Genomic DNA, 22,281 nt, shown 5'->3' on the forward strand with positions numbered 1-22,281 from the left:
TCAAGGACTGGGGTGCAAAACAGGGTCGTCTGGACCTAAGCATTCTTTAAGACAAGTTGGCAAAGATTTATTTTTATGATTTTCAGCAGGCAAAAGTTTGTAAGGAACCTGTGACCTTAGAGGGGCACAGTTAAAGTTTATGTAGGATAAACTATAGTAAAACATGTGCCAAATATGCTAACTGGATGATGTGGGATGGGATTAGGGAGTAGCTAAGGAATGGTCAGTTCTTAAAAGAACATGCACTTTATGTATCTACTGTGCAGGTATCTTACTCAAAGTTCACTAGGAAAGGCGCAAGAAGGGTTAGGGGGAGCACAGGGAGATGTGGTTTTTAGGTCTGCTACATCACTAAGTTAAACTAATGGTCAGGGCCAACTGAGGATTGCCCACTCTGCCACCAATCAGTGTCTTGTTAGACAAGGTATAGGGAGTATACATCTATCTTAAGTCTAGGATACACATAATGAGGAGTCCAGAATGCATATAATGAGATAAGGAGTTGGTATAGATAGTCCAGTGGGTACTGAATATCTTTATGAGCCAGTACAAAGCCAGTTCAAACTAATAATTCCTATAGATGCAGTTTGTTACTATACCAGGGAGAGAGATAACTGTTTTTTTGCTGGGGCCCACTCATGAGTAATTGCTAAAAACAGTGTTCCTTAGGCTGGGGAGAAATTGCCAGGCATAGAGTTTTGAGGCAAGGGGGAAATGTGATCTTGGAATTGGGGTCTAAGCACCCAAGCACCGCATCAGTACTAACAGGTTCTGAAGGGATGAGGCAATGTTGTAGGCCATTGGAATGATGAGAAAGGGGAGAGGGAGCTAGGAATCTTAATTTTAACTGTCACAGCAAGCAAAAAGATGGAGGAAGGTTGGGGTATGGTGTGCAATAACATCAGTTCTTCTCACTGGTTAACCTCAGCATAGAATATCATTAAGTGTCTTGGGAGCTGGGTCCAAAGCAGGTGAACTGGTTATTAAGTTTCTTCAATATACAGGGGGCTGTGGGTAAAAGAAAACTCCCCCTGTCCTGAAGGAATTTATATCTACTAGGAAGGGGCTCTGGGTGAGGGTGTAATGGTGATACTTTCATATATATATATATTTACATGATTTTTTGCTTCTTTAGTCAACTTCTCTAAGTGACCCTATCAACTTGAGAAATGCCAAGAATGCCATTTTGGAAGAATTGCCTCGAATTGTTAACACCATGTCCCTTCTGTGGAGTGTAATTAGGAAAGAAGAAACCCAAAAAAGACAAGCTGATTTCTTTGGATCTTCAAAAGGATCGTCTTTAGTTTACTTCAAAGCTACCAAAGTAAGAAACATTTCCAAATGTTGGTCTTCTTCTTTCCTCCTTCTCTTGCTTTATTACTTTTCTCCTCCTTTAAAAAAAAATTAAAAGCCCTGAATTAGAATTGAGCCAGTGACCAAGACTAGCTCCCCTCCCCTCTAAGTTTGTGTGGTGAATCTTCCATTAGACCAGTAGAAGGATCAGTTTGATACAACAGCCAATGATGGGCCATACTACCTGTCCTTCCACCCCACCCTACCCCTCCCACCATTCCTATCTTTAAAACTCAATCCAGGCTGAAATCATGGCTAAACAGGAATCAGCCTCTGACCTCATGCATGCTTTGAGAAATCTCGTGGAATTGGGAAAGTAGAAAGGGCCAGATCTATGAAAGTGATACTATAGGGACCATTAGACCCAAGGAGTATTGTAGAGTTGCTGAAACCAAACCCTGGCTTACAGACTACAGCATGGCATCCTGTAACCCTTTTTTCCTCTGGAGCTTCTGTGTAGAAAGTCTGAAACTTTTCTTTCTGACTACAGAAATGTCTGTATAGCTTTCTTCTAAATATTGACTTTGTTTTTTATAAGCACTGTTAAACACAGGCCTTTGCCAGTCCAGATGTTGATGTTTGTTCAGTCATTTTTCAGTCATGTCCAATTCTTCATGGAGTAGTTTCCCTTTTCCTTCTCCAGTTCATTTTACAGATGAAGAAACTGAGGCAAACAGGGTTAAGTGACTTGCCCAGGGTCACACAACTAGTAAGTGTCTGAAGCTAGATTTGAACCTAGGAAGATGAGTCTTCCTGACTCCAGACACTCTATTTACTAAGCCTAACTGTCTGGATGTACTAAATTACAAATGGACTTGGGAGGAGGCAGTTGGGGAGCAATCATCCCCAGAAAAGTGAGTAATAAGCATAACGATAATAGGACTGGTTAGACAGTCTTGCTTACCACCCCACCCCACTCTATCACTGTTGAGGATTCATTGCCTAGCTGGATTTCCTGGTATAAATCCTCCTTTGCTCTGGGAATTTATATCCAGCAATCTAATTCCCTCTAACTTTTTTTGCTTTGAGTCATTAGTGGTCTGGCCAAACATTGCTAGGTTATTTCTTTCTCTCCCTCCTCTTCTTTACCTCTATGGATCCTGTCAACTCTAACTTCTGCCTGAACTGACTTTTAAATGTGCCTGCCCCCCTTTCCCCTCTCCCCCATTCATGGGAGCATGTCCCATAATTGTTCTATCTCATTTTTCACTTTCTAATTTATGCAAGGGACTTAATTACTTCATTCAGGAATCACCTGACTCAGTATATTTTTATAGTTATTTTACCATTTCTCTATAAGTCATTTTCTTCTATTAGGTCTTAGGTTTTCAAGGACTAATTCCCTTAAGCAAGAAACCATAAAGAGAAAATATTTTGTCTAAAAGATATTTAGTGAGCAGTCTCCATTAATTTTATGTAGTTGTAACATTCGTTCTGAGTTATTCAATATAAGATGTTGAGTTACATTTGAATGAGTCTGTTTAAACAAATGTTAGCATTTCTTTTATTGTACTCTATCATGACTGTGTCAATATGCTATACTCCATGGGACTCTAAACCTTCCTGGTGCATAGACCAAATTATCATCATTCCACATAACGGGAAGTCAGAGAAGCATCTGCAGTTACTATAGTGCTGCATATTATTAAATTTGAGATGTGAATGTGACTAAAGTTGAGTTGTCACAAAGAATATCATGATTCAGTTCTGTAATGTACAGTCCTATGGAAAATCTTCAGAAAAATTGGAATCAAGGTACTTGGTACCTTGAGGATACAAACAGTGCCCTAAGGATTAAGAGTTGCTTTCCCCTAGTTTATTCTCCAACCTGAAGGCATCCTAAAGTCTCTTTCCCTTATTTTAAAATACAATAAAACTTCCCTCTTATACTTGTCTCCCCCCATCCTGGGTCATAAAATTTCCCCTGTCTCCCTTATCTTGTGGCTTCCATCTTCATTATCCTGTCCCTAGTCTTTTAACCACCATAGAAACCTCTAAAACTATATCATCATCTGAAACCTCTATATAATGATAATTCCCCCAAATACTGGAATCTCACTTAGCTTTCTTGCTAGGAAACCCGTACTACTTTTGCATCAATAAAGCTCCCAATGGTTACAGAGAAGGTCTGAGTGAATTCTTTTACACCTGAACCAGCCTCACCAACTCTAAATATCATCACATTCACATAGATCTGTCTTAAATGGGCTTAGTCATCCTTTGTTCTGAGTTTTCCTGTCTGGGCTTTGTCTTGTAAGTTGAAAGTAGACCTGTTGGCATGAAAGAGAAAAAGAAAAAGGAAGTGATCTTTTTTCTTTCATAGTTGCCCCTTTGCTGGGCTCCCAGGTTAGTAAACAAAAGTTCCTATAACCTTTGGTCAGATAGTCCATTTTCAATTTCCAGCATTATCTTCAAGGTTCTGATTTGAGAAGTAGAGAGGAGACTGAACTGGATTTCTCAACAGTCTCTTAGAGTTGAGACCCTACAATGGTAGAGAATTTTTAAAGATTTTCACAAGATAATATTTATCATAATTTACTATATAATATTTTTTTTAATTTTCTAGACCATAAGACAAAAAATTTTAGATTTCTTGAACCCTCTGGGAATTCAGCTTGGGGTCCAATTAACAGCAGCAGTTGCAGCAGTGTGGAGCAGAAAGAAAGTCAAGCATCATAGTAAGGTAAAGCTAAATAATTCATGGAACAGGTAATGTCAAAACTTGTCTGAAAGTACTGTACTGTGGAGCTTGTGATACTGGCCTTTCTTTTACTGATTATGATAATTAACTGTATTATTATTACTTTATGTGAAAATATTTTTCTGTAAAAAAAAAATCTTAGAGAGAGGCACCCTGGCATAGTTCTTGGAGAACTGACTTCAGAGCCAGTAAGATCTAGATTCAAGTCAAATCTGTCGGCATTTATTAAGCACCTACTATAAGATGCTAGACACTGTCCTAAGCACTGGGGACACAGAAAGAGGCGAAGGACAGTCCTTGCTCTCAAGGAGCTCACAATCTAATAGGTTAGACAACAAGCAAACAAATATGTACAAACAAGCTGTGTACAAGATATGGAGGACATAATTACAAGAGGGAAAGCACTAGAATTTAAAGGTGTTGGGAAAAGTTTCCCATTGAAGTTAAGATTTTAGTTGGGACTTAAAGGAAGCTGGGGAGGCAGAAGGCAGAGATGAGGAGGGAGGATAGTCATAGGGGCATAGGGGATGACCAGAGAAAATGCCCCAAACCCTTAGATGGAATGTCTTTTTTTGTGGAACAACAAGGAGACTGGTGTCAATAGATCAGAGAGTACACATCGGGAAAAAAAAAAAGAAAAAAAGTTGGAAAGATGCCACAAGGGACAGAAGAGATATAGCATGATAGTTAGCAAGGATGAAAGGTTCAAGTGAGAATTGTTCAAGATGAGGTAGACTTGGGTGTGTTTGTAGGCAATAGAGAAGGAGTAAAAAGGGAGAGATTGAAAGTGATAGAGTGGGAGTAACAGAGGGGGAATTCTGTTAGAAAAGATGGGAAGGAATGGTATTGCTGGTGCAGGTGAGACTAGGGTGGGGTAGGGAAGCCAAGAGTTATTAGCCTTGATGAGGAAAAGCCCACCTCATTATGTGGGAGAGGGGTGAAGGAGTGCCTCTAATGCCTATTACTCTTCATATCCTGGGAAAATCACTTAAATTCTAGGTGTTCTAGAGGCAACTATCTAAAATTAATTTTTTTATTTTGAATTTCTTTAATTCAGTTTTATTTTCAGGTATACATCTCCTCCCTCTCACCCCCCTCCCAACTCTTGAAAAAATAAAAATGAAACTGATCAAAAATATGTATAATCAAACAAAACAAATTCCTATATTGGCCCCCAAAACATGCCTCAGTCTGTACCCTGACTCTGTCTGGCATTGGCTAGCATGTTTTTCTTGAGTTTCATCTTGAGTCCCCTGGAATTATGGTTGGTCATTGTGTTGATATGAAACTATTATGTTACAGATAAGATGTGATCCTTCATTGGTATAGGGAGCTCCCTCATCTGGGAGTTGGTTACATCAATGATATCTCAGGTCTAGTCCCTATTCCAGTTTTTTTTTAGTAATAAAAATCTGAGAGGCTGTTCTCTCTCTGGAGGTTGGGATATGAGGGCTGGGAAGATACATTGACAGAACCTGGAAGGTATAGATCTATCAATGAGCACTTTCAACTAATCATTTCACACTTCATATCAGCTGATAATTAAAGGTGCTGTTCAACTTGGAAAGAACTTGGTTAGCAGTCCAATAGGAGCTCAGTCAGGGCTTTCATCATAGGAAGAGAAGACGATCTGCTATTGTCCCTTTGGAGAGAGGTGTAATGATGCAGAGAAATTTCATTATAATGGTTTTAACCATCAAGAAACAACATACCTCTAAAGGGGTCTATGAACTTGTTTTGTTTTTTAAATATTTTGCTAACTGTATTTCAGTATAATTGGTTTTCTTTTTAGTACTATACATTTTATTTTTTGCGTTTCAACACATTATTCTGAGATGGAGTCTATAGGTTGCCCCAGATTGCCAACGAGGGCCATAACACAAAAAAAGGTTAAGAACCCATTCTCAAGGGGAACTAAACTTAAAACAATTGGTGAAGGAACTGAGATTCCCTGTTAGAAGAAGTTAGCTATAAACTAACCACATATACTTGCTTCAAGCAAACCAACCAGAGTACAGAAAAAATTGGTCATGAATAGAAGTTTTTCAAGTTATATATGGTGAACTCCATTCAGTCCTCCAGAAAGGACAAGTATCATACTCTGAGATGCAGAGAACCAATTACTGAGGCCATAAAGAAAACTACCTTTCTCATCTAGGAAGCTATAGCTGGATTTTATTAACATATTATTTCTTTAGTTTTATATCAATAAGAAGTTTTTTCTTTCCTTCCCTCTCACTTTTTTCTTCTTTCTTTGGATATGTTTTGATGCCCCTTGGGTTTTGTTACAGATTATCCCTGTGGCAAGTACCTCTCAGCTAACTCTTGTAGATTTGATTTCTTCGCTTAATTCATTGAAAACAGATACAATATTGTACCTAGTAAAAGAAGTTGTCAAGAAACCATCACAAATCAAAGGAGAAGAGGTAAGATACTAATATATTTTGGAGTCTATCATCTCTAGAAACTTGTCTTTAAATTTTCCCTGGCATAGAGCTCCATTTCATGGAACCATATGTGAAAGATACTTAACATAACTGTTTCCATTATTCAGTAGAGGTGCTAAAATTCCTAAATGTTATAGTGTGAAAATATTTCATTAATGATCATTTTTGCTTTTCTAAATTCCTACTTGCTATTTTTTTCCCTTATAAGTAATGTATTTTGTTTGTGGATTTTGTAATTTCCAAGCAAAGTAATCTAATAAGCTAAAGTTCGCATACATTATGAAAGTATTGTGAGAGCACACTATAGACTTCCTAAGTGAGTATATTTGAGCTGTCTTTCATATTAAAAACTAATTTTTACAGAAACAAGAATCTGTTTCAATTTGAAACAATCTTTTTCCTGTCAGTTATTAAAAGCATTTCATTGTTCAATGAAACCTGGTTTACTTCTGAAAGAACACACTTCATTCTTTGCCAAACTGTAGAACTGGCAGCACTTTTCTTCCAGTCCTCAGGACAATTAAGACAACAGGCATCGTGTTCCTTGTTCCACACTGCCCCTTCTGTTCTCCAAGTGCCATTACTCAACCACCTGGCTTCCTTTAAATTTCACTCCATTCATTTGTTTTATACTTTCTGGATTCTTGCTGCTGTTTACTGACCCCCACATTCAATGAATACATTATCTGCCTCATAGAATCTTTTTCTCCCCTTTAATTCCTGCCCTTGTCATTAATTAATATTAGCATTGATGCCTCTGACTATGCTGGCCATCAACTTCAACACCTTTAACTACCATTTTCATATTACCTTAGACACTTTGAATTCAAAATTCACAATTTGAATTTTGAACCCAAAACTGTTTCACCTCTCACTGATCAATCTTCTTATCCCTTTTTATTCCTAAATTTACTATCCATCCTCATCACAACTTCTGGTCCCTCAATAATCTACTATTCTCCTAATTTGCCACACTTGTTCTAGTCTTAGCTTCACAGTTTTGACGATAATTGAATCTATAGCTAAATAATTCAGCAAAGTACTATCTTATCCCCTTAGATCCCATGCACCCTTGTTCATCCAGCATTTATACTCTGTTTAATCTCAACCCCAAATTGTCCTTCCATACTGTCTTCACTTTGTCTTCCAAGTCACCAAATATTACAAGAATAATTCATGAGAAACCATGCTGACTAGATCCCCAGTACAAACTCATGTCACCTAACTTCAAATGACTTTCATTCCTACATAGAAATCTTTTTATTCGCCTCTGATTCTCTTCCTCATTCTCCAAGCAGCTATTCCAAACCTCCTCTTCCCACGTACTATCCCTGCCTCCTGCTCTCAGGAAATGACCTTTCCTTCTGTTTACTGAGGATTGCTGCACTAGCCAGATTATTTGAGTGTCACAAGCACAACCGAATGTCACAAGAATAATACAATCTCTGTATGATAAACACTGAGTATATTGCAAAACTCTAGTGACCTACCTGCCAAAATAATCATACTTAGACAAAGAGCCCCCTATGTTTTTCAGTGTTTCCATGTTACTGCTAAGATAAAATACAAAATCTTCAGTTTGACATTCCATCTCTTCACAATCTAGTCTCAACATGCCTTTCTGTCAATATCTCATGTGTTCCAGTTGCAGATCAGGACAGATGAACTGTTAGCTCTTGCCTGAAATCAGCAACCTAATTCTCATCTCACTGTATTCGCTCTAGTTTTGCTTCATGCCTCTAAAGTACTCCCTCCTAAACTCTTTGAGTCTTTCTCTTCCTTCAGTCCTCAACTCAGATACTACTTCCTCTATGAAGGCTTACCTCCATCCTCCCACCCAGTGCAGTTCTTAAGCTTCTCTACCACTACAAATCATCTTACATTATTTATTTGTGTAATGTATTGTTGTTGTTGTTCAGTCATTCAGTACCATCCAATTCTTTGTGACCCCTTGGACCATAGCCCTCCAGGCCACTTTACCTTCACTATCTCTCAAAGTCTATTGAAGTTCATGTTCATTGTTTCCATGACACTATCTATCCATCTCATCCTCAGCTGTCCCCTTTTCCTTTTGCCTTCAGTTTTCTCCAACATCAGGCTCTTTTTCAATGAGTCCCATCTTCTCATTATGTGACCAGAGTATTTAAGCTTTAGCTTCAGTATTTGACCTTCCAGTGAGTGAATTACCCAAATTAATTTCTTTAAGCATTGACTGATTTGATCTCCTTGCTGTCCTAGGGATTCTCAAACTTCTTCTCCAGCACGACAATTTGAAAGCATTGATTCTGTGGCACTCAGCTTTCCTTACAGTTCAACTCTCACAGCCATACATTGCAACTGGAAAAACCATAGCTTTGACTATATGGACATTTGTTGGCAAAGTGATAGCTCTCCTTTTTAGTATGCTGTCCAGATTTGCCATAGCCTTCCTTCCATGGCTGCAGTCACTATGTGCAGTGATCTTTGAGCCCTAGAATATAAAATCTGACACTGCTTCTGTTTCTTCTCTCCCTATTTGCCTAGTTGCCAAGATCTTAGTTTTTTTCATGTTAAACTTCAAACCGGTTTTTATACTCTCCTCTTTCGCCGTCGTCAGGAAGTTTCTTAATTCTTCACTTTCTGCCGTCAGAATGGTATCATCTGACTATCTGAGATTATTGATATTTACCCCAGCAATCTTAATTCCAGCTTTTGATTCATTAAGCCTGGCATTTCACATGATATACTCTGCATATGAGTTAAATAGACAGGGTGATAATATACAGCTTTGTTGTACTCTTTTTTCTTTCTTTTTTGCTTTTTGGAGGGCAATTAGGATTAAGTAACTTGCCCAAGGTCACATGGCTAGTTGTGTGTGTGTGTGTGTGTGTGTGTGTGTGTGTGTGTGTGTGTGTGTGAAGTGTCTGAGGCCAGATCCAAACTCAGGTCCTTCTGACTCCAGGGCCAGCAATCTACTCACTGTGCCACCTAGCTGCCCCTCTATGTACTCTTTTTTCAATCTTAAATTAATCAGGTGTTCCATGTTCAGTTCTAACTGTTGCTTCTTGGCCTGCACACAGGTTCCTCAGGAGACTAGTAAAATGATCTTTTACTTCCATCTCTTTGAGGACTTACTACATTTTGTTGTGATCTCCATAGTCAAAGGCTTTAGTGTAGTTAATGAAGCAGAAGTAGGTGTTTTCTGGAACTCCTTTGCTTTCTCCATAATCCAGTGAATGTTGGCAATTTGGTTTCTAATTCCTCGGCCTCTTCTAAAACCAGCCTGCTCTTCTGGTAATTATCAGTTTACATATTGCTGAAGCATAGTTTACAGCATAACTTTGCTGGTGTGTGAAATAAGTGTAATTGTTCAGTAATTTGAACATTCCTTGGCATTGCCCTTTTTTAGGATTCAGACATAAGCTGAACTTTTCCAATCCAGTGGCCTCAGTTGGGTATTCCAAATTTGTTGGCATATTCAGTGCAGCACTTTAACAGCATCATTTTTTAGGATTTTAAATAGCTTAGCTAAAATTCCTTCACCTCCACTTGCTTTTTGTTAGCAATATTTCCTAAGGCCCATTTGACTTCATTCTTCAGGATGTCTGGCTCTAGATTAGTAACCACACCATTGTGGTTATAGGTGACTTTAAGTATCTTTCTTGTATAGTTCTTTTGTCTCTTCTTGCTATCTCTTCTTAATATCTTCGGCTTCTGTTAAATCACTCCCATTTTTGTCTTTTACCATGCCCATTTTTGCATGAAATGTTCCCTTGATATTTCTAACTTTCTTTAAGAGATATCCTTTTTAGACTATAACAAGAAATATTTTTTTCATCTTTGTCTCCCTGCCATAATGCCTTGTACATTGTTAGCTCTAAGCCAGCATCTTGTTAGTTTGAAGTTGGGATGAAATCAGGCACTCACAACATTTAATGAATGAGGTTTACTTTTACCTAATACAGCAAGAATATACAACAAGGATATAAGGTCACCTGGCTTCTCTAAATGAGGCTTCCCTTAATCTCTATCTGAAAACACGTCTTGTTAGTCAGTCATCAGGGTACAATGACTTAAGTGTTCCAGAGCACCCAACAAGTCTGAGAGGGCCTGACTATACAAGGTTGGGACCAGTTATGCCTCCAGACTAGGAAACTGCATCCAGGAAGCTTAGGCCAGTCATATCGTGTGGGCAAAGGAAGCAATGTCAGGGTCAGGGAAGCTGCATCAAGAAACCAATGTCCTACTATACACATGGTACAGATGTTTAATGAATTCAGTTATGAAATGATAAGTGAAGCATGATTTTTCTTATTTAACAAGATAAATGGGTGTCACATGCCTCGTATTTGAAAATTGTTTCTTTATTTTCTACTGAATAACAGCAATTTTTTGTTTATTTTTAGAAATCATCTCTAGTGGATATCCCTGTGTTGCATTTCAGCTACACTTACCTTCAAAGGTAATTGAGTTTATAGTTTCTGTAATTTTCTTGATCAAATGTTCCCAAGTCACAGATTCTATTACACTAACATCTAGAAGTAAATACCACTTTATTTCCTGATTTAGAGTCTTGACTTGGAAATTATCCAAATGATATCTCCATTACTTCTCCAAGCATAGAAAAGGCAGATGATTTCACTTTCCCTCACTAAAGACTTAAGCTGCTTTTTATGTGGTATATGATAACACAGTCAGGCAATATTTATTATAATTCCTGACCTGATTGATATAATGTTCTTTTAAAAGAGACATAGGATCCAGTGACTGAGGGGTACTTTATAGGAAATTTATTCCAACTCCATTATTTTATGGAAGAGAAAACTGATGACCAAATAAGTTAAATAAAAGGTCTTAAATGGATAATTACAAAATATCTTTATAGAAATGCTTATTAGAAATGCCACTTATGGGGTGGCTAGGTGATACAGTGTTGGGGCGGGTAGGTAGTGAATAGAGCACCATTCCTGGAGTCCGGAGGACCTGAATTCAAATCTGGCCTCAGACACTTAACACAAAAATTAGCCATGTGACCTTGGGCAAGTCACTTAACTCCAATTGCCCTCCAAAAAAGCAAAAAGAAAGAAAGAAATGCTACTTAAGAGAATAGGGAAAAAAGAATAGTTCTTATTATAAAATTTTATTTACATAAGCCTTCCCAAGATCATATAAGTAAAAGCACTGTGTAAACCAGAAAATACTACATAAAATATCAGCTATTATCTTATATGAGCTTCAACTTTGGTTTGTTAGTTATAGAAAGACTAGGGAAAAAAAGACATATTCAACTCAGAGATAGTGCTTAATCCAGAATATACAGATTTTCCTCCATCTATCAAAAAAAAATCTTTCAAAAAAATAATTTATTTTCAAAAGGACCTTACTTGGGCAAAATGGTGATAGCAGTATAATGAATAATGAATTACCTTATACTGAAATGTATCTTTGATTTGGAAGATACTTTCAATGACACAGATTGTAACCCATTCATGCCTTCCTATCCTGTGTGACTTTTATCCATATTCTCACATAGATTCACCTTTACCAAGAGATTTCGCAATAAGAGTGTTTGTTATCAGTCAAGGCAATTGTCTCTTTCTTGATGATAAGATCATGAGATTTCTTGACCATTTCAACACATTTAATGTGTTAGGATCCTTCTTTGCTTTCTCTTGGCATTCTCAGACTATCAGTGGAGCAATATGCAGTGCTCCTGCCATAACTCCTCACCCTCTCTGCATGAGCAGCCCATCTTTTCTTTCCATCATACAGTTCTTTGTTGACATCTTTTAATCCTGTTGTTCCTCAGAGTTCATTAATTATCTGGTGCATCTTGCTCACTGCCTGCTCCTCACAAAAGCTTCCTTACCCTTCACCTCTTCATTGTCCCATATGGAATATTCACTTTTAATATTCTTACAATGTGCACATTACTTATTTTGCTTTTTTTAATTCCTCCTCTTAGAACCTTCAGTAGTTCCCTAGTTCTTATTGAATGAAGGCAGGTGGCAAGTCTTTATTTATGGCTTACTGTGGGTCAGGCACTGAGGATACAAATACGAAAGAAAACAGATCTTTCCCTCAAGGAGTTTACAATCTAACGGGGAAAATAACACAAAATGGAGCTGCATAATGGGAGACAGGAGGCATGTGCCAGAAGCATGATGACAAAGTCCAGAGGGTGAGAAAGCCCTAGTACCTGAAGGGAGTTCCAGGGTGGAAAGGCAGCTGAGGCATGGAGGTAAAGTCTAGAGAGTCAGAAGCACATCTAGGTGGAGAATAAAGCTGGACCAATCTCAGCCAGTGCCCAAAACAGAGGTTCCTAGAAGAAATTCACCAATGAAAGAAGGAGGCTAGCATGGGGTAGGGATGTTCCAAGGTGAAAAGGTGTCAGGTGCTGAGTGAAGTTCACAGGTGAAACAGTAACTGAGTAAAGAATAAAGTATGAACTTCTGATTCTGTCATTCAAGGTTCTCCCTTGTCTGAAGCCAGCCTGTCTTTCCAGACTAATCTCCTAATAATAGTGATGAAAAAAGATGGCATTTATATAATCCAGTATACTTTTCATATAATTTTTTTCATCCTTTTAAGAATCCTGTAAGATGATATCATCATCATTTATACAGGTGAGAATGTAAACTTTTATAGAAATTCAGAGAAGTTAAATGACATAGGATAAGCCCATGATTCCACAGCTATTAAATGCTGGAAGTAGTATTCTAACTCAGTTCTATTCTCACTTCAAGTCCAACACACTTTCCAGCGTGTATCATAGCATTTTGCTTATGTGTTTTGTCTCATTATTAGATTGTAAGTTTCTTGAGAATGGACTTGTATCCCTAAGGACCTAACACAGTGCCTTTTACATAGTAGGTACTTAAATATTTGCTGAATTAAAATGAAACATAGACCAATGCTACAGCAAATTTCTCTGGACTAGTTAGCTTCAGTGTCTGACTTACAAATGTTGGGAAATCTTCCTGATTCTATATAGTTGGTCTTCCTACCTCAAGTCCCTCCCCATTCCAGTCCATCCATTGTCCATTCAGCTATCAAATTGATTTTTCTGAAGTGTAGGTATAACGATGTTGCCCTTCCCCCTACTCCCCATTGAATAAACTCCAATGATTTCCAGTTATTACCTCCAGAATCAAATATAATATCCTGTTTGGCTTTTTGTTTTATTTTTATTACAGGAATTTTAATTAATAGACCACTAGAAAAATAATCATGACAGAGGTCTTTCATTTATTATCCTCATAGGCATCTTCATCTAGTCTTCCAATTGCTACTATCTCTACCTTCCACAAGATGTGATCTTTTTCTTCATTCCATCCCATGAAGAAGATAATTTGAAAGACCACAGGAAGTTGTTGGCAGCTTTGAAATGCTTGCCAACAGTATACTTCTCATGTATCAAGCCTTTCATATAGATAATTCCAAATCTACCAAGAGATTTTGCAATAAGAGTGTTATCAGTCAAGGCAGTTGTCTATTTCTTGATCATGCCATAACCACATTTGTAAATTAAAGTCATTCACAGATTTCAAGGTTGGGTAACCCCATGCAATGTGTGGTGCCTCAATGCTCAGTATGTTAATTGAAACCTTGTTGAACTTTTAAAAAGTACCATTGAGGATTTGGTGAAGATAGAGTAGACTTAATACTTCACAGACCTTTGGGCTAACATTGATACCTCTAATTCTGATCACAAAAACATAATTTGGGTTCAGCAGGTACATAGTAGTTTCCAGTTTTTTGTGCCATTCCAGACAGTCAAATTTCACTTCTATATCAGTTCTTTCATAGATAATATTCCTCTATATCTTACCAAGGTTTTTGTTTTGTTTAATAGCCACCTTCTTTAGGCATTTGACTTTAAGTACCACAAAGATATTTTACCTTTTCAGAACTGATTCTGGAACAGATGATAACTTCTTCTCTTTTTCACCTACCATGATTACATCTGCAGAAACAAAAACTTGTTTGACTTTTTTAAGTCCTTCATAACCTCTCCAGTCTTCTGTGGTCTTTCATCACCATATTTTGAATTGGAACTGCACAGCTTTTCATAATAACTAGGAATGGGAGTCTCAGTGACAGAACTAGAACTTTAGATTCAGGAGAGACCTTTTCAATCATCAAATCCAAATTCTTCATTTTATAAAAGAAGAAACAAGCCCAGAGATGTGAAGTGATTTGTGCTAGGTAACACCCTAGTTAGCGGCTAAGCTGGGTTCTTGTGTTTTTGCCCTATGCTTGTCTTATAGTTGCTGCACATATTGTATCTGAGGGTAAAGAACAAGCAAATGAATCAGATACCCTTTTCACCTTTCCTTTTCATTTTGTTGCATGGTTACTGTGTTCTGTCTAATGTTAAACCAGTAGATGAGGAACATGCTTTTGTTCACTGAATATAGTTTGCCCAGGTTCTAGCAAAGATTTTGATAAAGATGTCGTATATCAAGTATCTCATATTGTGTAGAAGATGAAACATTATGGACTAGACTTTTATACAATCAGATGGATCAGAGCTGTTATCAAAGAGTTATCATGATTGTCAACGTCAACTTGGCAGATCTCCAGTGGAATGATGTGGGAATCGTTCTTAGTCCTGTACTATTGACTGTTTTTATCAGTGTCTTTGATAAAGGCACAGATTTGCAGGTGACACAAAGATGGGAGGGATTGCTAACACACTGTATAACAGTGTCAGAATCCAGGATGAAGTTCTTTAGGTATAAACACACATTCTCACATTTGGGTAGAAAAAGAAATTATCTACAACATGGTTAGGCAGCAGGTCTTTTGAAAAATATCTGAGTGTTTTAGGGTACTACATGCACAAAATGACTCAGCACTATGATGTAGCAGCCAAAAAACTAATGCTATCTTTGGCTGCATTAAAAGAAACGTGGCTTTCAGGAATAAGGAGATGAAAATCCCACTGTTCTTGAAGTTCCGAGCATTGGCACTTAAGGACTTTGATGAACTGAAGAGCGTCCAGAGAGCCACTCAAGATGATCCTTGAGTTCAGGTCATATGAGTGTTGATTGAAGGAATTGGAAGTGGTTTTCCTGGAGAAGAAAAAACTCATGGGGAACAAAGTACCCATCTTCAAGTATTTAAAAGAGCTGTTATATGAAAGAAGGATTACATTTTATACTGCTTGGCCTTAGAGGGCAGTACCAGGATCAGTGGGCAGAAGTTGCAAAGAATCTAATTTAGTCTTGATGATGGCTTCCTCCTTCCTGTAATTCTTTGAGCGGAGGCAGGAAGACCATTTGTCAGTTATATAATAATGGGGATTCTTTTGGTGTGTTAGTTGAACTAAATCGTCGCTGAAGTTCCTTCTAACTCTCATATTCTATGAATTCTGTTACATTTTGATTTTTTTTTTTAAACAGGCTCCCTGCCTCAGTTCTACAGGAAAACTTTGCTTCCTTGTTAGGAGTATTAAAGGAATCCGTACAATTGAACCTAGCACCACCTGGATACTTTCTGCTCCTCAGGTATCAGATCAGGATATTTAAATTGCCATGGTATTTGTCACAGGGGGGTATTTCATGCCAGCAAAAAATGTTTATGTTGTTGACTTGGAATGAATTGTTTTTCAATAGTATGCTCAATGATTTTGTGACAAGAACGCCTAACCTGGAAAGCAAGAAGGATCAGAAAGACCTTCAGGTATGTGTATGAAAACTTAGCCAACTATTAGCCTAGATGATCTTTGCTGTCATCAGCAGATTGCTAGGGTATCTCATAAAATATAGTGTTCTCATAGGCAGAAACTGATTTTTAAAAATATATCCTCTTGATTTTAAGTTCCTCCATTACTTTTAATTATAACAGGAAATTGATTCATTGGAAAGCATTTTGTTACTGTTCCACCCACATAATCCACATCATATTGTTACAAAAATAATTTGCCTTTGGGGGTGGGATATAATATTTCATGTGGATTCATTCATCAGTTATGCAATATTTTAGGTAGAATGATAATTCCATCTTCTTACATATTAATTTTAGATTGTAGTGAAAGAGAAAGTAAAAAAGTATCTATGTAGCATCTTCTATGTGCCAGACACTGTACTAAGTGCTTTTTACAAATATTATCTCATTTGATCATCACAACAACCCTAAAAGGTAGTTGCTATTATTATTCCCATGTTAGGAAAACTGAGGCAGATAAAAGTTAAGTGATTTGCTCAGGGTCACACATCTAGTAAGTGTCTAAGGCTGAATTTGAACTCACTTCTTCCTGATGCCAGGTCCTATCTATTACACTACCAGGTCCTTCTAATTGGATCAGAGAGAAATTATATACTGCAAATAACTTACAGATAACATTTTTATTTATGTTTCCAGTTTTTCACCTCTGAAAGCTAGCATAAAGAAGAAAGGAAACAAATCTTTCTCCAGGGGAGCTTTTTAGTCATTAAACTTAAAATATTCTACCAAACATTCCATTAAAATATTAAATTGAGCAATATAAATGTTAGCTTCGTTTTTGTTTTATTAACATACTGAATATTCTTGATTACTTCTTGGTCATAAATTCAGATCAACAATATCTTATTATTGTATCATCAGGTTCTTTTGATATTTTAAATAGTGTATTTCATCTTTGCTGTCCCACAGTTTTTTATGCCATGCTTTTATTCTCAGCTGTATTTTGGCTTGAAAACATGACTCAATTGTTAAATAATTTGGTAGTACATTCTTTCCATCTGCACATTTATTTAGTTTTTCTATCTGTACTGTGTGTGAAAAGTACATTACCATCAAAAAGCCAGAATACCCAAGAAGTTTTAAAATCAATATCTTCAAGTAATAATATACAGCTTAGTGGCCAGAATACTAGAAACTCAGTTGTACATAATACTCTCTGATATGACTGGCTAGTTTGGACACTGAAGTTTTTTTTTTCCGGTAATTTATTTTTCACTTATATTCCCACTGATTACTTTTCAGGACATCACCCAAAAAGTCCTGGAAGCTGTGGGAAATATAGCTGGTTCTTCTCTGGAACAAACTAGCTGGCTAAGCCGAAACTTGGAAGTGAAGGCCCAGCCTCAGGTCTCTTTAGATGAATGTGATACTGAAGAAGATTTGCATGGTAGGTGTATAGCGGATCCATCCATATGTCACCTTGCTACACAAATGAATAAAATGATGCTTCACTTTCCACAGACGAAGTAAAATCATGGGTTTTCTATGAGCTATACTAGAATTCCTTAAAGAAATGGGGCAAGAATTGAAAATGAAATGAACAAATGAAATGAGAGCTCTTGAGCAAAGAAAGCCAAAGAAAGGAGCAGTTTAGTATAGAATTTACAAAACCTTATTCAATTAACAGATTTCTTGGATACTATAAGTTAATAATTCCATGAGACAACAAGGAATATTAGGACAAAATTGAAGTCTGAAGAAAAATGAAAATAAGAAAATGTGAGGCATTTCACCTCAGAAACTTCTGACATGGAAAACAATTCAAAGTGAAGATAATCTAAGAATTATCAGACTACCTGAAAACTATGACCATAAAAAAGTATAGATATAGTATTTCAAGAAATGCTCAATTAAAACTTGCACAGGCCTATTAGAACTAGGGGGGAAATTGAAAATAGAAAGAATCCACTGTTGACCTCTTTTGAAAGAAGTATCACCTTAAAACTCCCAGGAACAGCATAGACAAAATCTAGGTATAAAAAAAAAAAATTCTGCAAATAGCCAGAAAGAAAGCATACAAGTACCAAGGAAAGGAGAGCATTTACAGAAATATGTTATTCCAAAAGGAAGAAGACAAAAGCTTAAAATGAAGAATAATTTAACTGGTAAACTAAGTATAATGCTGGGAGAAGGGTTTGGTTGGAATGGGGAAGTAATGAACTTTTAATGATATACAACCTTCCAAGTTTTCCTGATGAAAAGACCAATGCTTATAGATGCTTTGAAATGCAAGCATAGGAGTGAAGAGAAAACTTGAAAGATTAAGTACACTTATATTTAAGCATTTGGAAGGGACTCTGATTGGTGATGAAATATTTATGTTGCAGTAGTATTAGAAGGAACAAGTATCCCTTCAGAATGTCTTCAAGGCTCATAGAAAGGTTGGAGACAGCTAGGTGGCACAGTACTGAGCCTGGAATCAGGAAGACCTGAGTTCAAATCCAGACTCAGACATTTACTAGCTGTGTGACCCTAAGCAACTCATTTAACCTGTTTTCCTCAATTTCCTCAACTGTAAGTGGGGATATTGTTGTGAGGATTAGATGAGATAATATTTGTAAAGTTCTTAGCACAGTACCTGGCACATAGTAGGTGCTATATAAAATATTTATTTGCTTCCCTTTATACAGGGATTAAATAAGATATTGGACCTGAGAGTGGTTTTGTCATATTTGGATGATCTTAAGAGAAGAAAGAAAAGGCAAGGAAAATAGAAATATACTAGGAAGTAAAGGGGAAAGAATGAGATGTACCTCACATAATCAGAATGCAAAAAAACTACACAAATTTAGAGGCAAGGGTTAAAGGCAGGCTATACATGAGCTTCACTTGTATCTGAACCAAAGGAGGTTTGAACACACCCACACATAGATGCAAAGAATTAGGTGCAGAAATAAATTTAAACTCACTCAGAAAAAGAGAGATGAGAGAATAGGCAGGAATAGAGGGAAGGTAGGGATCAAGAGAGGTCTGATTCATAGAAAAATTAGTAATAAACCAGAAGAATTTCTATCTTTTGAGAGCAGGTTTTTAAAGAGGGAACAAAAGGAAAGGAAAGATAAGAACCTGTGGATAGGGGACTGGATGAGGGAAAGAGATCAGTAAAGTGGAAGAAGATTGTATCAATTATACATCATTAGTGTTAAACACACTCTTCTTTCGCTATCCTGTTCTTTAACCCTGGCTCAAAGGACCAATTGTATAGGACTCTATACTCATTGGTGGAGATTAATATCCTGCCCCCACATGAGAAGAGGACTAAGTTGGCAAGAGGGGAGAGAGGAGAAATTCCATCACTTGCCTCTTTTCAGGCTCTTTTGCCTTCCATCTTGGAGAAAAAAAGGTGGACAATGCCAACCCAAGTTCAGGTTGCTGAGGGACGACTATGGGAAGAAGCCAATGTGAGGAGCTGGCAATATCCATCATATTCATTTCTCTAGCTTGCTACAATGCAGGCTTCAGGGAAATACCCCATTTGGGTGAAATTTGGGATTCTCTCTCGGTTGAGCTAAAATATTTCATTTCTAGTGGGAAAGCTCCTTCAGTCTGTATTGTCTGCTATATATTATCCTATATTCTCTGATTTCTGCTATGCTATCAACTTGGATAAATCGGTTTCTTTCCTGTTTGCTATGTGTGTTCATTGTGTAACTGGCCTTGGGTATAAAGCTTGGGACCCCCATTAAGAAATAGCCATCTGGGGCAGCTAAATGGCTCAGTGAATAGAGTACCAGTCCTGGAGTCAGGAGGACCTGAGTTCAAATCCAGCCTCAGACACTTAACACACTAGCTGTGTGACTGTGGGCAAAACACTTAACCCCAATTGCCCTCCAAAAAAAAAGAAAGAAAGAAATAGCCATCAGACAAAAGGTCCAGAATATCAAGGAAATCAATGGGGAAAAAAAATGCTAGGGAAGGTGGCCTAGCCATACCAGATTTTAAACTGTATTATAAAGTAGCAGTCATCAAAACCACTTGGTATTGGCTGAGAAATAGAGTAGTGGATCAATGGAATAGATTAGGTACACATGACACAGTAGTCAATGCCTATAGTAACCTATTGTATAATAAACCCAAAGACTCCAGTTTCTAGGATAAGAACTCACTATTTGACAAAAACTGGAAAATAGTCTGGCAGAAACTTGGCATAGACCAATATCTTACACCATATACCCAAATAAAGTCAAAATGGGTTCACGATTTAGATATAAAGGTTGATACTATAAGCAATCTGGGAGAGCAAGATTAGTTTACCTGTCAGATTTATGGAAAAGGGAAGGATTTATGACCAAACAAAAGATAGAGAGCATTATGAAATGCAAAATGGGTAATTTTTGTACAAACAAAGTCAATGTAACCAAGGTTAGGAGAGAAGTAGAAAATTGAGAAAGAATTTTTACAACCAATGTCTCTGATAAAGGCCTCATTTCTAAAATTTACAGAGAACTGAGTCAAATTTATAGTAGTACAAGTCATTCCCCAGTTGATATGTGGTGAAAGGATATGAACAGGTGGTTTTCAGAGGAAGAAATTAAAGATATCTATAATTGAAGTGCCCACCAGAAATTATACACTATAGTTCCCTTAAACCTGCTAGAGGGGACCCCTGCTGGGTTCCTTGGAAACCACCTAATTGGCTCCAATAGTAAAGAAACGTTTCACCTGTGTTGCTAAAACATGCCACAGATTCCCACGGATTCAGATCTGTTTATGTTTGTATCCAAGGCTTTGCTAAGGGACTATGGCTTCGCTTCGCTTCAGTAGAAATAATATTAAGGCTTTGTTTCAATAGAAATAATACTGAGAATGCTTTGCTTCAATAGGAATAATACTGAGAATGCTTTGCTTCAATAAGAATAATACTGAGAATGTTTTGCTTCAATAGACACAATGCTGATATTCTGTTGCTAGCATTCACATTGCCTATAAAATTATGTCTAACAGAAAGCTCGGGGATGTCTTTCGGTCTGAGAGGCAGTCCCAGCCGGTTAATAAACACTCCTATTAAATTATAATTGGCCTAGCTGTCCTGTTATATCTCAGGTGTCCATTACATAATCATATGAAAAAAATGCTCTAAATCACTGTTGATTAGAGAAGTGTCTCACTGGTCAGATTTGCTAACATGACAAAACAGGAAAATAATAAATGCTAGAGAAGGTGTGAGAAAATTGAAACACTAATGCATTGTTGGTGGAGTTGTGATCTGATACAACTATTCTGGAGAGCAATTTGGAGCTCTGCCCAAAGGGCTATAAAAATGTGCATAATTTTTGACCCAGCAATTCCACTTCTAGGGCTGTATCCCAAAGAGATCATACAAGTACAAAAGTATTTATAGCAGCTCTTTTTGTGGTGGCAAAGAATTAGAAATCAAGGGGATATCCTTCAGTTGGGGAATGGCTAAATAAGTTGTGGTAGATGAATGTAATGAAATATTATTGTACTGTAAGAAATGAGAAGCAGACAGACTTCATAATAACCTGGAGAGTCTTATATAAACTGATGCTGAGTGAGGGGAGCAGGACTAGGAGAATATTGTACACAAATACAGACAACATTGTATCTGTGATGACTAACTTTGCTAGACTGGGCTCCTCTTAGCAATGCAAGGCTGGAAGACAACTCCAAAAGACTCATGATGGAAAAGGATATCCACATCCAGAGATAGAGTGACAGAGTCTGAATGCAGACTGAAGCAAACTACTTGCTCTCTCTCTTTTTTTGTTCATTCTGTTTCTCCTTCTTTGTTGTTCATTCCATTGGTTATAATTCTTCTTTACAACTTGACTAATGTTTAATGTGAAGGTACCGTGTTTCCCCAATAATAAGACCTATCCTGAAAATAAGCCCTCCCCTTACTGTGTAAGATTCCTCTAAAATAAGCCCTCCCCCGAAAATAAGCCCTATTGAGATTGCTACTGTAGTGAAGGTGATCCCCTGCGCTACACGCTACATTACCCTCTGTATGCACCGTCCCCCCTGTATGCCCTCTGTATGCACCATCCCCCCCCGTGAAACGCACGCCGCGCTCCAAGCTGCATCCAATCAGAGCTGCAGCAGTGAGCA

General features: G+C 37.4%; 1 protein-coding gene across 2 annotated transcripts in view; it reads left to right on the forward strand.

Annotated features, from left to right (window-relative positions):
• Positions 1 to 22,281, forward strand: part of DOP1B (DOP1 leucine zipper like protein B) — a 171,634-nt gene that overhangs the window by 106,624 nt on the left and 42,729 nt on the right. For both annotated transcript variants that reach the window (XM_069075074.1, XM_069075075.1), the window contains exons 21-27: positions 1,136 to 1,324; positions 3,920 to 4,036; positions 6,346 to 6,480; positions 10,887 to 10,942; positions 15,888 to 15,992; positions 16,101 to 16,167; positions 17,455 to 17,599. In XM_069075074.1, the coding sequence (XP_068931175.1) occupies positions 1,136 to 1,324; positions 3,920 to 4,036; positions 6,346 to 6,480; positions 10,887 to 10,942; positions 15,888 to 15,992; positions 16,101 to 16,167; positions 17,455 to 17,599 (814 nt within the window). The remainder of the gene's footprint in view (positions 1 to 1,135; positions 1,325 to 3,919; positions 4,037 to 6,345; positions 6,481 to 10,886; positions 10,943 to 15,887; positions 15,993 to 16,100; positions 16,168 to 17,454; positions 17,600 to 22,281) is intronic.

Source organism: Petaurus breviceps, unplaced genomic scaffold (genome assembly GCF_028583685.1).
Source record: "Petaurus breviceps papuanus isolate PSGF00001 unplaced genomic scaffold, PetGlider_PUasm1.0 90897, whole genome shotgun sequence".
Taxonomy (NCBI): domain Eukaryota; kingdom Metazoa; phylum Chordata; class Mammalia; order Diprotodontia; family Petauridae; genus Petaurus; species Petaurus breviceps.